At 46.8% G+C, this 14,700-nt stretch overlaps 1 protein-coding gene across 1 annotated transcript in view; it reads left to right on the top strand.

The window, feature by feature from the left end:
• Nucleotides 1-438: 438 nt before the first annotated feature.
• Nucleotides 439-14,700, top strand: part of Vwc2 (von Willebrand factor C domain containing 2) — a 151,451-nt gene continuing 137,189 nt past the window's right edge. Inside the window, exons 1-2 of the mRNA XM_028882974.2 lie at nucleotides 439-1,035; nucleotides 2,307-3,102. Of these exons, the coding sequence (XP_028738807.1) occupies nucleotides 2,410-3,102 (693 nt within the window). The 5' untranslated portion in view covers nucleotides 439-1,035; nucleotides 2,307-2,409. The remainder of the gene's footprint in view (nucleotides 1,036-2,306; nucleotides 3,103-14,700) is intronic.

Below are 14,700 nucleotides of genomic sequence, written 5' to 3'. Positions count from 1 at the left end.
ACCACTGGCTTTTATTCCTTTATCCAAGAAAAGCAGCAGATTCTATGTTCAAGACCAGAGTGGAGCTAACAGACTTGCTTCCCACTCCAGCATTGGAACAAGTCAACAGCAGCAACAGCAGCAGGCTTTGCCAGTTTCCTACTCTACCTCCTCTGTAACTCTGGGTTTCCGAATTTGTAAAGGTGGAACAAATCTCCCAACAGTCTATGTCAACACATCCTCGGGATCCCAAACTCAACAGTTTGGTTTACATTTCCAACAGCAGCAAAAGCAACCTGTCCACAGAGAGCAAAGCCAGAGGGGGCCAATTAGGGGGAAGGGTTTTGAAGAAAAGAATACAGACAGAAGAAAAGCCCAGATGAAAGGTCCAGAGGAGAGTGACAAGAAAGCAAGCTTGAGAGCGGCTGACAGGTGGGCTGAGCGGTGGTGGTAACGGCCGTGCGTGTGGCGGCGGGGGGCCTCCCACCCACCAAGGGCAGCGCAGGCCTTGGCGGCGACGCCTCGCAAGCGTGGGCAGCGGAGGAGGGAGCGGGGTGCGAGCCCCGCGCCAGGCAGCTGCGACAGGAGGCAGGCGGCGGGCGCGCGGGCTCCCAGCCAGCCTGCTTCCCATTGGCCCTCGGGAAGCGCTCGGAGCTGTTCTTCTCTTCCTGGACGCAGCGGCTGTCCACCGGTTCCCGCGAGTCAGTTTCGAGAAATTCCTTGCCTACCTAGCTGGGAGAGCTAGGATGAGCTTCGGCGGCCCTCTAGTGCGCTCTTCGTGCTGGAGACTCAGGGACGAGACCCGGGGATGAGCGGCGGAAGGCGGTGCCGGCACTGACTGGACTCCCGGCCAAGGATACCCGCCACCGGCTGGGGATGAGCAGGCTGGGTCAGATGCCTTAGCCGGGTGCACGCGCCGGGCGGAGCGCGCAGGTCGGACTGTGCTCTCTCGGCGGTCCGCCCTGCGTTCGTGCCTGGCCAGTCCCAGGATGGGCACTGGAGCCCCCGGGGCCGCGCCCGCTAGAGCCCGGCGTCCCTTCCACGTCCTGAGCTCATGTATGTAGGTGCCAGTCCGCCGGGGTGAGGGTGCATGTTAGAGGTCCACGCCGCGGGCACCGGGACACCTCCGGAAACTATTCAATGACCCAGCCGCTGGGGAGGACCCCTGCCTGCCTCCCAAGTTTTAAATATGGGCGATTAACCCTGGGCTGAGGTCCACTGGGGTTGGCAGTGAGCCAGGGGCCAGCATGATTAGACTCCTGATAGAGAAGGCGGAGGCAGAGGGCAGACGCACTGGTGTGCACCAAGAGAGGGTGGGTGCTTGGACGAGGCGAATAGAGACTGCCATGTCTGTGCCCAGCGGTGTCTGGGCTCTAGGCTCCTTTGGGCAACAGAAACTTTGAGATCCACAAAGGCTGGAAGACACCCTTCAACGAGATAGTCCTATACCCCTGCACCTCCCACCTTCCCTCTCGGTACTCCCTGGACAGGCATCGCTTCTCCATCACCAAGACCCCTCCGGGTTAAAAGCTATTCCAAGACAGCGCTGTTGCCGGTGACAGCGGCTCACGTCACTCTCCAAACCGCCTAGTGAAGAGCCGGGTACAGAAAGGGGGGTAACAGCAAAGGAGCAAAGCCTCGGGGAAACCCGGACCCGGTCGACCAGGCAGAGGCCAGGTATTGCCTAGGTTAGAGAACGGAGGGGACATGTGTTCCCTAGACAGGAGGCATCTAAGAAGTTACAAATGCCTCGTGGGGTCTTCGGAGTAGCAGTGGGTTTTTTTGTTTGTTTGTTTGTTTGTTTTCCCCAGTTCTTCCCCAGCTCCCTTTCCATGCACAAACCCCTTGGGCAAGAGAGGAAGGGTTTCTCTTTAATCTGTGCGCCCATTTGTCGGTCTCCAACTCCACTGCGGAATTCTCCTTTTAGTAACCTGCGGGAAATGCGGCCAAGACTTAGGGAGGGCCAGCCCAGGTGCCGGAATTTGAGCTTTGAGTGCAAGCCTTGCAGCCGGCACCCGCCCGACTTGCTGCATTTTCTGGGCTCCGCAACCTGCCGGGTGACCATCTCCAGCACTAATCCCCACTGCAGGAGACTCCGCGGCCGGTGTTATTCTTGGACTCTGCTTGCTACATATTCCTGCACATGTGTGATGTCTGAGAAGCCCGTTGTGTACAGACACTGGGCAAGCTGCCCCCGCCCCCGGCGTCCAGCTCGTTAATCTCGAGCGATGCGGGAGCCCGGGCGGCGCCGGGCCGGGTGGGGGCCACGGCGGGGCCGAGGTGCGCGCGGGCCGCGGAGCTCAGTTGTGCTGCTGTTCTCTCCACAGGGACGGCGACTCCCGGCTGGCAGCGGCGCGCCCCCGGGCTGTGAATGCGACTCGCTCATCGTCCGCGCTCCCCGCCCGCCCGCCCGCCGGGACGTGGTAGGGGATGCCTAGCTCCTCTGCGATGGCAGTTGGCGCGCTCTCCAGTTCCCTCTTGGTCACCTGCTGCCTGATGGTGGCTCTGTGCAGTCCGAGCATCCCGCTGGAGAAGCTGGCCCAAGCTCCTGAGCAACCCGGCCAGGAGAAACGCGAGCACGCGTCTCGGGACAGCCCCGGGCGGGTGAACGAGCTCGGGCGCGCCGCGAGGGACGAGGGCAGCAGTGCCCGGGACTGGAAGAGTAAGGGCAGCCGCTCGCTCTCGAGCCGGGAGGCGTGGAGCAAGCAGAAGCAGGCCTGGACTGCCCAGGGCGGGAGTGTCAAGGCCGCGGACTGGCAGGTCCGACCTCGGGGGGACACCCCGCAGGAAGAGTCCCCGGCCGCCGCCCAGGAAGCGATCAGCCTAGAACTCGTGCCCACACCAGAGCTGCCTGAGGAATACGCTTACCCAGACTACCGCGGCAAGGGCTGCGTAGATGAGAGTGGCTTCGTGTATGCCATCGGGGAGAAGTTTGCCCCAGGTCCCTCAGCCTGCCCGTGTCTGTGTACGGAGGAGGGGCCCCTGTGCGCACAGCCAGAGTGCCCGCGCCTTCACCCGCGCTGCATCCACGTCGACACTAGCCAGTGCTGTCCGCAGTGCAAGGAGAGGAAGAACTACTGCGAGTTCCGGGGCAAGACCTACCAGACTTTGGAGGAGTTCGTGGTAAGAGGCAAGCGCCTGCGGGCGACTTGGCACCTTCCAGGAAGGGATGGAATGGCTTTGGTTCTGTGACACCCACCACCACCACCACACACACACACACACACACACACACACACACACACACACACACACACACTTTGAAGGGAAGGCTCTCTCTGGTTCTCTGAGGTGGAGAGTGTGGTTTGGGCACCCTTTTTTAACATACCCTCTTTTCAGTTCTGGGGTAGTCCTTATAAGACCAGTGTGGCCAGTCCGTATTGATTGATCTGGTATTTGCTGTAAAGGGGTTTCATTAGAAGCCTTGGCACCGAGGGAACAGCTGCAGGCTATTGGCTGTGCTTTCAACACGAATTCATTGCTTCTAATTTAGAAGTGAAGTGCTCAACCTGTTTTCAAACACAGTGTAATTTACCCTGCCACTTGGGACATAGTCTTTAGTAATTGCCTAATTAAGAAAGACCACTTATATACATAAGCCATTTCCCAGCTCTGGTGGTCAGACTAACAAGTACATGTCCTAAATATCAATATCAATATACATATATATATATTATTTATTTATTTATTTTGCTTACTAGTTGACAAAACATGGTGGAAAGCAACACCGAGAAGCCCAGTTTCTGGTTAAAAGAGTTTTAATCTAAGAGGAATACAAGGAATTCTATTTCTCTTGATCCTCTGTATTGGGTTCCAGTCTCAGGTTCTCACGTGCCGTGATTTAGTGGGACTATATATCCGGCTAGAGGTTATTTATCTCTGTTTCATGAAGAAGAAACTGAGACAGAGAATATTTAAATCATGAGCCGGTGGCAGGGAAGCTCACAACGAACAAATTCTTGTACCAAAATTAGCAATTCTGCTCTCTAGTGTATGCCCCAAGCCTTAGGCTCCACTTGAACTCCAGCCCGGGCCTACTGGGACTTAGGTTTGCATTAAGATTATGCCATGCTTGCATGTGCTGGGTGTGATGCAAGGTGCAATGTCTGCCTCTGGCTTAAGAACCTTTGGAATGTACTTCTGTCTGCATTTGCAAACATCCTTTGTGGGGCCCTGGCCCTTGACATAACATGCCAAAGTTATTTCCCCCCTGCCAGCAGAGGGCATCCTGAACCTGCCAATCCTAAAGCAGAGGTTGGAAGACAGGAAGGAAGCCTTTTGGAATTGGGAATCCCCTGTAAATTTGTGGACTCCTAGACTCCGTGTGTGAAAGGTACATTAGTGAGTGGAGTGAATTCCAGCATGGGGAGCACAGTGAAGTGGAAAACCAGGAAGAACTAATCTACAGATAGTGTGTAAACTGTGGAACCAGCTTTGTGATTTAGTCGGGAAACATGGGTTTCCATTTGGATTTGGCTGCTGCTCAAGTACATAACTAAAACGAGGCATGCACGTGTCCCATTTGGATTTTATTTTTGTTCTCTGTGAGATGAGGGATCTACTATCCCCAAGGCTCACAGCCAGGGTATAGCTTCAGATGTACCACATTCTTTGGTTTTGGCACTTTGGAGAAAGAACTTTGATGAAAATTCCATAGGACCCAAACTCAGGAGATATGTTAGAGTCAAGAACACTGTCCTCAAAAGTGCCTCCTGTGCACCGGGGATGCTGCCAGACAGCTCTCCAGACGTTTTGGATTCCCAGCACAATTCTCTTAAGTGGTTTGGGTTCATAAGATAATCAGGGTCTTATAAAATTGAAGACAAACAGTTGTTTTTAAATTAATAGCATTTGTTGCTTGTTCTGTTTATAGAGTTCCAAGGCACTTTAGAAGAGCTTTGTGAGGTGAGCTGAGGAATTATTTTACTATGAAATAGAGAGCTGAAACACTTCCCAGAGGAGCCATCCCCGCACCTGAAATCACAGATACAGGAGAACTCAAACTTCTGTTTTCATAATTCATTGCCAAGTACTAGAAACAAGGGAGTTGTCTTTTCCTTTTAGGGGAAGGCAAACTCTTGTTTGATTTCTGCCTGCAAAAACTGGTATTGGATAGAGAGGATGTGTTTTCAAGCTCTGGGGGAGGGGCAATAGTGACAGAAGAAACAGGAAGTGTCAAAGTATTCACATCTTCCTTCTTCAAATGACTTCATACTCTCTCTGTCTGTCTGTCTCTCTTTGTTTGTCTCTCTTTCTCTCTGTCTCTCACTCTCTGTGTGTGTGCGTGTGCGTGGGCGTACGTGTGTGAGTGCGTGTGCGTGCATGCGTGTGTGTGTGTGTGTGTGTGTGTGTGTGTGTGTGTGTATACATGCATAGACCCAGAGGTGTAGTGTCTTCCTCAGTTTCCAGCTTGCTATTGAGCAAGGATCTCGCGCTGACCCTGAAGCTTACTGATTTAGTTAGACAGGTTGGCCACCTATAGAGACCCTCTGACTCCATCCTTACCCTCTGCCCAAAGCATGAGGGTTACCAAGGTATGTCACAGCACCAGGCTTTTACGTGGGTGCTGGGAATCCAAACTCTGGTCCTTTTACTTGCACAGCAAGCTGACTGAGCCATCTCCAGCCTGACTTTTCATTCTTAACATTCAGTCAGTCTTTACACATGCTAGGGTGTCACATGTTGGGATATTGCTAAGTGTCATAGTTTTAACTTATGACATTTATCTTATGTCATTTTATTCTATGATGCCATGCTTGTTCCTTACTATTGGTATCAAGTAAATTTCTAGTCATTTATCTTATTTGGTATGGCTAAGAGAAGTCATTTGTGCCTGTGGCTGTTGTTTTTCAACATTGCACAAGGACCTACCACTTAGGTGGGGGATCCTGCAAAGGATCAGTATGGAAGAGTGCAGTCAGCTTCTGGTCCATGTAGTTTGTGGATGACAGTGATGGATATTTACTTTGCAAATGTTCACATACTTGCTCTGAGTATTCAGAGAGAGATGTTATCTGTCCATCAGTCTATTTTATGATATAGTAGACTAATATTCAGAACTGTGAGCTAGAGATAGTTATGGAGAGAAAGACTTTCTTCCCTGATGAGATACAGAGCCCTGCAACAGGCTGGTCTTTGCTTCCTGACTGAGGAAATTGCTAGCCCTGCCTAGTGAATATTTGAAGTAAGCAGCAGATGAAACTGCTAGGCTGCCAGCTGCCAGCATGTGCCTGTGATGTGGGGCATTTGGCTCCTAAGCCATCAGCGTTTCCTTGGTTCCTATGCTTCCCTTTCTTGGGCACATGTTACCCACCCCTTCTGCTGCAGAATCTCACCCTGCCTTTTATCTTCTTTCTGGATACTTTAACCCTTATCAAAACCCCTGCTATTTATGGCTGTAGAAGACTTTACTAGTTGACAAAATACCACAAAAGCGATAGTGGTGACAAGGATGATGGCCTCACTCCTCCAGGTGTCTGTAATCCCGTTTGTATTCCTGAATGGGGGGGGGGCAGTTAGTAGTAGAATGTTTTCCACTGCCTCTTGATTATATATCAAGAGTCTTATCCTTTTATGGCAGCAGCAGATATCCAAGATTAGAACAAGTTCCATCTGCTTTGTGCTTCCTAGGAATATTAGTTGGCTAGGGTTGTCATAATAAGTACCAAATTAAAAACAAAACAAAAAATGAAAAAGAAAAAAAAACATGGTTCATTAAGACATAGAAATTCATTACCTCATGGTCCTGAAGGCTAGAAGTTCGAGAGCAGGGCGTGCACAGGGTTGATTCCATCTAGCTTGTAAGGGGCTGTCCTCTCTGTGTCTTTATTGCTCTTTCTTCTGGACATTGATGTTCAAAGTTTTTTTTTCTTTCTTTCTTAATGGCCATGCTTGTCATTGTGGGGGTTGAATCAGTGGTTTTCCACATGATAGACAAACACCCTAAGCCAAACCCCCAGCCCCAGATTTCTTGCCAGGACACCAGTACTGTTCGATTGTCATTCCAATGACCTCATTTTAACCCAGTTTCCTCTCTCAAAGGCTAGTTCTCCATATTCAGTCAAATTATTAGGTATAATGGTTGGGACTTGACAATAAAATCAGGGTACAGTTTGGTCATTCCAATGACCAGAGTTGACCTTGTGGCAATGAGACTAAGGGACCAAGAAGACAACTGGAGTAGAGAGGGACATATTTACACAAAGAAAGGAAGAAAGTGTTTATAAAGAAGACACAGGGAAAGATAATAATAACTCCAGGCCCAGTAACATCATTTTAACCCATGTAATTATGTCAGTTCCATTGTGTGAGTGCCACTTTTGGAATTTTTATGTTGCTTCTGCGGCTGCACTCGCTAGCCACAGATAGCTAGAAGGTGACTCTGCTGCTCTGTTGAGTTTTAAACCTGTTCCCCATAATGATTAGCATTTAGTGAAGAACCCAACTGAGTTTGAAATCCATTAACAAGAAATCATTTTATTTGGATCTATACAAAATTGTTCCCATTGTGGGAACTCTGGTTCTGGGGGACTCATGAAGGTCTCAACGGGAATCTGTAGTCATATTCAGTGTGTTTATTCAAGCTGGTGGAACTCATGGGGCTCTCTAAGTAAGACTGTATTGGATAGCTAACACTTCACGTTTCTTTGCTTCTGGTTGGATAGTATCAGTTCAAGGTGTCAGCACTGTTATCACAGCAATCAGAAGCTCAACTGGCAATCACTATGTCTTTGGAAAAGAAAATATGAATTATTAGTAGAAATTGCTTGATGGACCATCTGTCAGTGCTCAAGAACTGTGGAAAAGGAAAGAACTGTGGGGTTTCTGCAGGCAAATTGGATGGGGACTACTGACTTAAAGCAAGCGCTCTCTCTCTCTCTCTCTCTCTCTCTCTCTCTCTCTCTCTGATAATTGTCTGGCTTGCTATTAACTGTATCACAAAATTCTCATTTCTAGAATTTCATCAATGAGAAAAATATTTTTACATGAAAACTGGAACCAAAACTTCTGTCTAAATAGATGTCTGTTGCAATTTTGGATAAGTGCCAGTAAAACAAAATCAATCATATCTTCAGTCTAATGGTGTTTATATTCTTTTGGCTGATATTGCTTAGCCAAAAACAATGCTATTACTATCTACTGTCACTGAGCAAGTAGCATTTTGTGTGTGGCAGTGAGAATGGCGTTTAGATCCACCTACCTGTACAAAAGAACATTTACACAAACTTGGGCACCTGAATGACATTTATGCCTAATAAATAATTGGATCCATTTACCTAAACATTTGTTTATGTGAATTTATGACATTTGAGACTCAAGATAACATATCTATATATTTAAAATGATGAACTACTGAGTGTAATGTAATAAAATCATTTAGTCCTAGGCTTTCCATAAGAGCAAAGGGCAATGATTCAATGATTCAATCACAGAACTTTAGGTCTCAAGATGTAAGCAGGACCTTGGAGAAGACCATACCCACCTGGGGCCCAATCAAATCCAGAGGCTTCCCAATGGTTATCTCAAGTCTATGGCATTTGTTTATCTAGTGCCAATATTGAACAAGTGAAAGGTTCAACATGCAGATGTTTAGTTCCTGAAAATAGGATGTTTCTTAGATGGCAGCTGTGGAGGGACAGACTTCGCACCACTGTGCCTTAGGAAGCCATTTGCTCCCTCACATGGCCCCCTCTCCACTTAGCAGCTGTTGTTTCTGTAGACTCTGGTCCTGAAGTTTCACCTTAGGAAAAGGGTGCCTTGTTCAATGCCTTACAGCCAATTGTCCTCTGAAGGAGTTCTGGAGTCCTCAGATCCCTGGCCATTAGGTCGCACTCTCTTCATTTGTGGGCACAGAGTTCTTAGAGAGTGGACATGATGGTGTGAGTCTCTGTCTGCTACATCCTGCATCCTGGGACATTTTCAGGGCTGTCTTGTTTGCTGGCAGGTTAAGTAGGCAATACCCTGAACATCACTTACCATTAGAAGAAATGAGGTAACTGAGAACAGTTTGCATTTTTCAAAGCTCTGAAAAGACATGAGGAAAATCCTACTCTTAACGTCTGTGTGGATGCTCAGATGAGTTCTCCTGGAAAAATGTTCAGTTAGCCCTTTTGTTTGTGGATATGCTAAGGTGTGGCACTGATCTCCCTGGGCCTTCACCTGAACATACCCTAATCCAGGGCTGATTTGTGGAGCTGTGCTTTAAGCATTTTTATTCAGATAAAATTTCCATGTTTGATACATTCCAACATAAAACCAACTCTTGCATTTACTTGCTCAAAATATTGTGACTACCATATATGTGTCAGATATTGGGATAGATCTTAGAGGTACAGTGAGAAGCAAATGTGTGCCTCTAGTTGACAAGCAGGGTCACTGTGGTATGACATGTCCGCAGGGTCCTAGTGGGGAGCATGGAGTGGACAGGTGACAGCCACTCTTGCTTGTTATTACTCGGTATTAGTAGTAATAAACTCAATTCTTGCTGATGGCTTATTTTTAAATGAGAGGAGGCTTCAGGGCAGAGGTCCTAAGGGACAGACAAAGCTGTTCAAATATAGCCACCATCTGCTAATGAAGGGTAGACTTTCAACCAGGCCTGTCTGCTCGGTGACCATCCTTCACAGTACTTTTCTGACCGTGTAGCTGGAAGTCCTCCTTGCTGCTCATGTGTTCCCAGGCTGAGATCCTGCCAGCTGGATCTCTCTTCTCATTCTATTTCTGTCAGGCACTGGGGTGCAGCCAGGACATGGGCTGCCTTTCGAATCTGCAGAAAGGGATGATGTCAGGCATCTGCCTGTGGCCTTGTGAGTTCTCTTAGAATCCCTAGGACAGTAGAAAAGCATGAAGACCAAAATTTAAAATGTTCTGTGGATGCATTTCCAGTTATGACAGAATGATGCTGCATTAAACACAAGGAGACCATTCTTCTAATGGCAATACGGAAGATGGCTAAAAATGTACAAAATCCTGGATAAGATGTAAAACATATTCATGTTTGTCAGTATTCTATTAAAGTAAGAAAATAAGAAATTTTTGATTCACAGTTTTGGAATATGACTCACAGTTACAATCCACGCTCAATTGGTTCTTTTGTTTTTGGCCAATGGTGAGAGGCTGTGTACATCCTATTGTGAGTGCATGGTATAGCAGAACCAGTCATATCAAGTTTGAGGATCAAAGAGAGAAGATTGGCCAGGGTTCTACAATCCCCTTCAAGGGCATCCTCTTGGAGACTATGGATCTATGTGTAGACTCTTATCAATCTGAGTTTCCACTACCTCCCAATAGTACCATTTCAGAACTGAGCCTCTAAGGTACAGGTTAAAAGGGACATAAAAGACCCAACCAAAAAGCATATTTTGAAAAGCATAGCTGAAATGGTAAGAAAGTAAAAGACATTGATCCTTAGAGGTGGAAATTATAATCCACACAGCAAAGTCTGCCTTGACATGATGGCTTTCTGGAAGTCTCTGCTGGTTCTTGTTAGTTCTTATTGGGCCAGTCTCATAAGTCTATGTAGGCATGGAGGGAATTAGATCAATATTATCCTCATAAAGCCATGGTCTGTCCCTCAAAGGGCCTTAGCACTGCTCAGAGGAGGAAAAGACTTGGGGTTTCTTTGTGAAGATCTAGTTTCTGCACTCACACCCTCTTATAGATGTTGAAGTGAGTTCATTCTTCCCCAAGAGGTGTGAAAAACACAAGCTTTTCTGCTTTCCTCAGGTGAACTGCTTGAAAAGAGACCAAAGATACCTAACCTAAGCAAGTGCACACAGAGGAAACATGCCTTCCACTGAGGGCACTAAAACCACCACAAAGAACATTCCAAGCGATATGAGTGATCTCCAAATAAAAGCTTAATTAGGGGAAGAATGGAACTTCTAAGCAAGTCAGTCAATGGCAAAGCTGTTGAGCCTTTCTGAGATTCTTAAATGAGAAATGAGTACATTTAATATGAATCAAAAATGAATGCTGAAACTAAATATCTAGGTAAGAGATAGAAATGTATTCCAACTACTTGTCATGTTTTAAAAAAAATAAAAGAATCAAGTGCAACCTGCATTAATGAAGTAATGCCAAAATAGGAATTCATGTCCAGTAGTAAGTGGGTTTAGAAGAAGGTTAATTTTCATAGTTAAATTGACTAGGTTTAGAATCCCCTAAGAGATATACTTTCTGGCATGTCAATGAGAGGCTTCCAGAGGAGGAAAAACCCACCCTGACTGTGGGCTGTACCATCTAATGGAATAAGGACGACTGCCTAAAAGAAAAGGGGAAAAATCAAACTTAATACCAGAGTCATCTCTTTCCAAACTCTCAACTAAGGATGCAAAGTACCATCCATCTGATATCCCAACACCTTGAATTCCCTGCCATGATATACTATATACTCTATACCTCAAAATAGCCTTCTTTAAGTTGCCTCTGTCCATTGTTTTGTGTCAGTAACAAGAAAATTAGCTTATATAAGACTAGACACTAATGAAGAGTTAATTTAGTGAGTCAGCAAAGAAGTCTGAAGAGGAAAACATGAGGCTAGGATAAAGGAGAACGTTCTACTGCAGAGAGGAGAAATAAGGTCTAGCGATTTCTTCCTAGACTGTAGACTGTGGGAGAAATCAGGAGACCATTCCAAGACTTTGCTGTTGCAGCACACATCGCTTTTCTGATTCAGGAAAACCAGTAATTATAAGCAAGGATAAATAAAACGTGTCTACACTTATGCCATTCTGAGACTAGTGAGCACAGGGACAGAAGAAGGATGAGCAGCAGCAGCAGTAGCAGCAGCAGCAGCAGTCAGAGAAGATATTGTATTTCGAGCTGCCAAAGGCAGACTGACCTGGTGACTAAGGACTGTGCAACAAAGGCAGAATAAACAGGAAAAGCAAGTGTTAATCTGGTCAATATATCCAGTACCACTGCCATTCAGGAAGGAGCCTAGTAATGTAGTTTCAAGTAATAATAAGCTGGGCAAAATGGCCTACGCCTACCAGAGGTGTGAAGGATGTTTCTGGCATCAGATAGTAGAAGCTAGATTGGAAACCTACTGTGTGCAAAACAGCTGGACAACCCCCACTCTTGGTGCCTGGTGTTTGATGAGTGGATCCTGCACAGTGCCTGCCTCCCTGGTGGGAGGAGCCAGAAGGAGCAGCTACACCTATGCCTGGGTTGATTTCTTTGCCCTGGAGTTTGAATTGGGAAATTTTAATAGAAAACCCTTTAAGTCCAACTCTCAAGTGTTCTCAGGAAGTAGATCCAGGGGTCAGTCTCAGCTTTAGGCCAGATCAGGAAACAGGGGACACATTCAGAGTCCCCTCTGCTGCCAAAGCCACCCATGACAGGCACCACTAGGGTCCCCTTGATCATGAACGGCTTTTATTGTCCTTTCTGTAATGAAGATCAGAGTACTTCAAAATGATCTTCCTTAGTTGGTTCTCCATACCTGCCACACCCTGGGCATTTCCGAAGCAATGTATCCAACCATACAGATACTCCACATGCCCCACTTTCACCACACCCCCTTAATCTTAACCTTCAAATTTGGGGTACCTTTTACAAAGATTTCTCGGTATTTTTAGAAGGCTTCAAGTACAATACCATCAAATTAGTTTCAAGCAAGTGACTGTTCTCATTAATTACTTTTGGTGTGTCAGGAGTTGTGACAGTCACTCTGGAGACACAGTCCTTCCTCCCTCAAATAGTAGAAGAGCTGTCTTTAGTTCCCATGGATGTGGCCAGTGAGACATATACCTTCTCATGTGGAGCCCTGAACTGGACTGCCCTGAACACTGTTGTATTTACCTGTTGGTACCTAGCTATGTCAAGCATACAGAAATGTAATGTGGGTGAGTTGAAAAACAAAAAGGATTCTGACAAGGCTGTTCCTTCCCTCTGGCTGGAGGAAGACAGGCGGGTGGCCTGAGGGATAAACTGTGCTCTCACGTCTCAGCTTGGACAGCTTCTTGCTGTTGGCAGAGCTTCTGGGGCTCCAGGGCTCTCCAGGAAGCCAAGAAAATAAGATCATCTTGCCCCTGGGTAGTAGGGAAGGAGGAAGGATATGCTTTAATGGTTAGGTTGCAGGGATATTGGTTCCTGTATGTCTGCTTGCAAAAGTGGGTCCCTCCGTGGGTAAGCCCTGTAGGCTCCTTTGCATAGAGGTGAAGACTTCTGACAAAATGGCTGGGTGACCTGGAAACACTGCTGATACTCTATTTACATGTGTGTGAGTGGCACCGAAGGGGACTTGCTTGGGTCAGAGGGAAAGGGCAGCAGAAGGGAGCTAGCAGTGGAGACAGTGAGCTGGCTTTGAGCTCTAGCATCCAGTAATTGACAGCTGATGCACTTGGACAGACTTTAACATGACAGCTGGACTGCTGGTGGTCACACTGGTTTCCAGAAGAGCCACCTTAGAGATGTGTGTGTGATCCCTGTTGCCATGGCCCTGCCAGCTCCAGTCAAAGCCAAAGGAACATATATTTGTGCATTGTCATCATTATCTGTTTAAGATGACCACCGTTGGCCATCTCAGCTGCCATCTCATAGTAAGAATATGAAAAGGAAGAATGGGACTGTGGTGAGTGTGTGTGTGTGTGTGTGTGTGTGTGTGTGTGTGTGTGTGTGTATGAAGATATATGCATATCAGTTTCAGTGCATGAAAGTTTTTTCACTTGGCTACAGACCCCATCTTCATTCACCTAGGTCATGGCTTCATTTTCCTATCTGAATGATCCCTGAATTGAATTTATGTTCCCTACAGTGGGGATCAGTTCACAGGTCTTTTCATACCCTACACCTTGGAAGATAGTTGATTTTAGTCCTTCATATATTCAGTGAATAGTACACCCTCTGCTTCATTCTCCTGAGGATTACTTAAGAATTTGGATCTTCCAGGGTTGTTTTTTTTTTTTAGTTAGTTTTATTAGTTAGTTAATTAGTTAGTTAGTTAGTTTTGAAGAAAAAGGTGGTTTAGCTTTTAGTGAAAGTTTTAAGAAGGGCTTCTTTCACAAAAGTGGGCTCTAAGTAGTTGACCATGTACATATCACTTAAGGACTTAATTTAGGAATCTGTGGATGAGCAAACTAACTGTTATTATTTCATAAGAATCTCAATATCATCTAGGGTCCCCAAGGCGGGCGGCTGGGGGCTCTGAGTCTGACTGCCTATATACAGCCCTGTGGCCTTTGGCACTCTGGGAAGCAAAGCTTTCCTGTGTTGGTCCTGGCAGACAGCAAAAGCACTTGCTCAGGTTATGGGCAGGAACCTGCCTAGGTTTTGCAGAGCCCAGCTGCTGGCCATATTTGAAGGAGAATGGGCTGATACCTTGATGTTCATTGAAAAAACTCATCCCACCTGCTCTTTGCCATGGCCAGAGAGCAGGCAAGACTATCAAAGGGGCATGCTCTTGCCAATGGTGGGTAGGGGTGTGCCAGAAGTGGCATCTTTTCTATCAATGTGTCCATTCTCACTGTGTATCCATCAGTCTGCAGGCACCATGTCTGAACTGTCAGCAGAGAAAGCTGTCTGGCTTTCTTCTATTCCTCTAAGTTAAATAAAGATGCCATGTGAACACCACTGGCACTTTCTACTCTGAACTGCCCAGCAGATTCCTGTAGGATCTGCAATAATCAGAAGGAACTGTTCCAACAAGGATTTGAAAGACTTTGACAGAGGAGGATCTTACCAAGTTACTGTTTGGTGCTTAAGAAGAATGTTGTGCCA

This window comes from Peromyscus leucopus, chromosome 10, assembly GCF_004664715.2.
Source record: "Peromyscus leucopus breed LL Stock chromosome 10, UCI_PerLeu_2.1, whole genome shotgun sequence".
Lineage (NCBI taxonomy): Eukaryota > Metazoa > Chordata > Mammalia > Rodentia > Cricetidae > Peromyscus > Peromyscus leucopus.
This window is presented reverse-complemented; position numbering and strand designations above follow the sequence as displayed.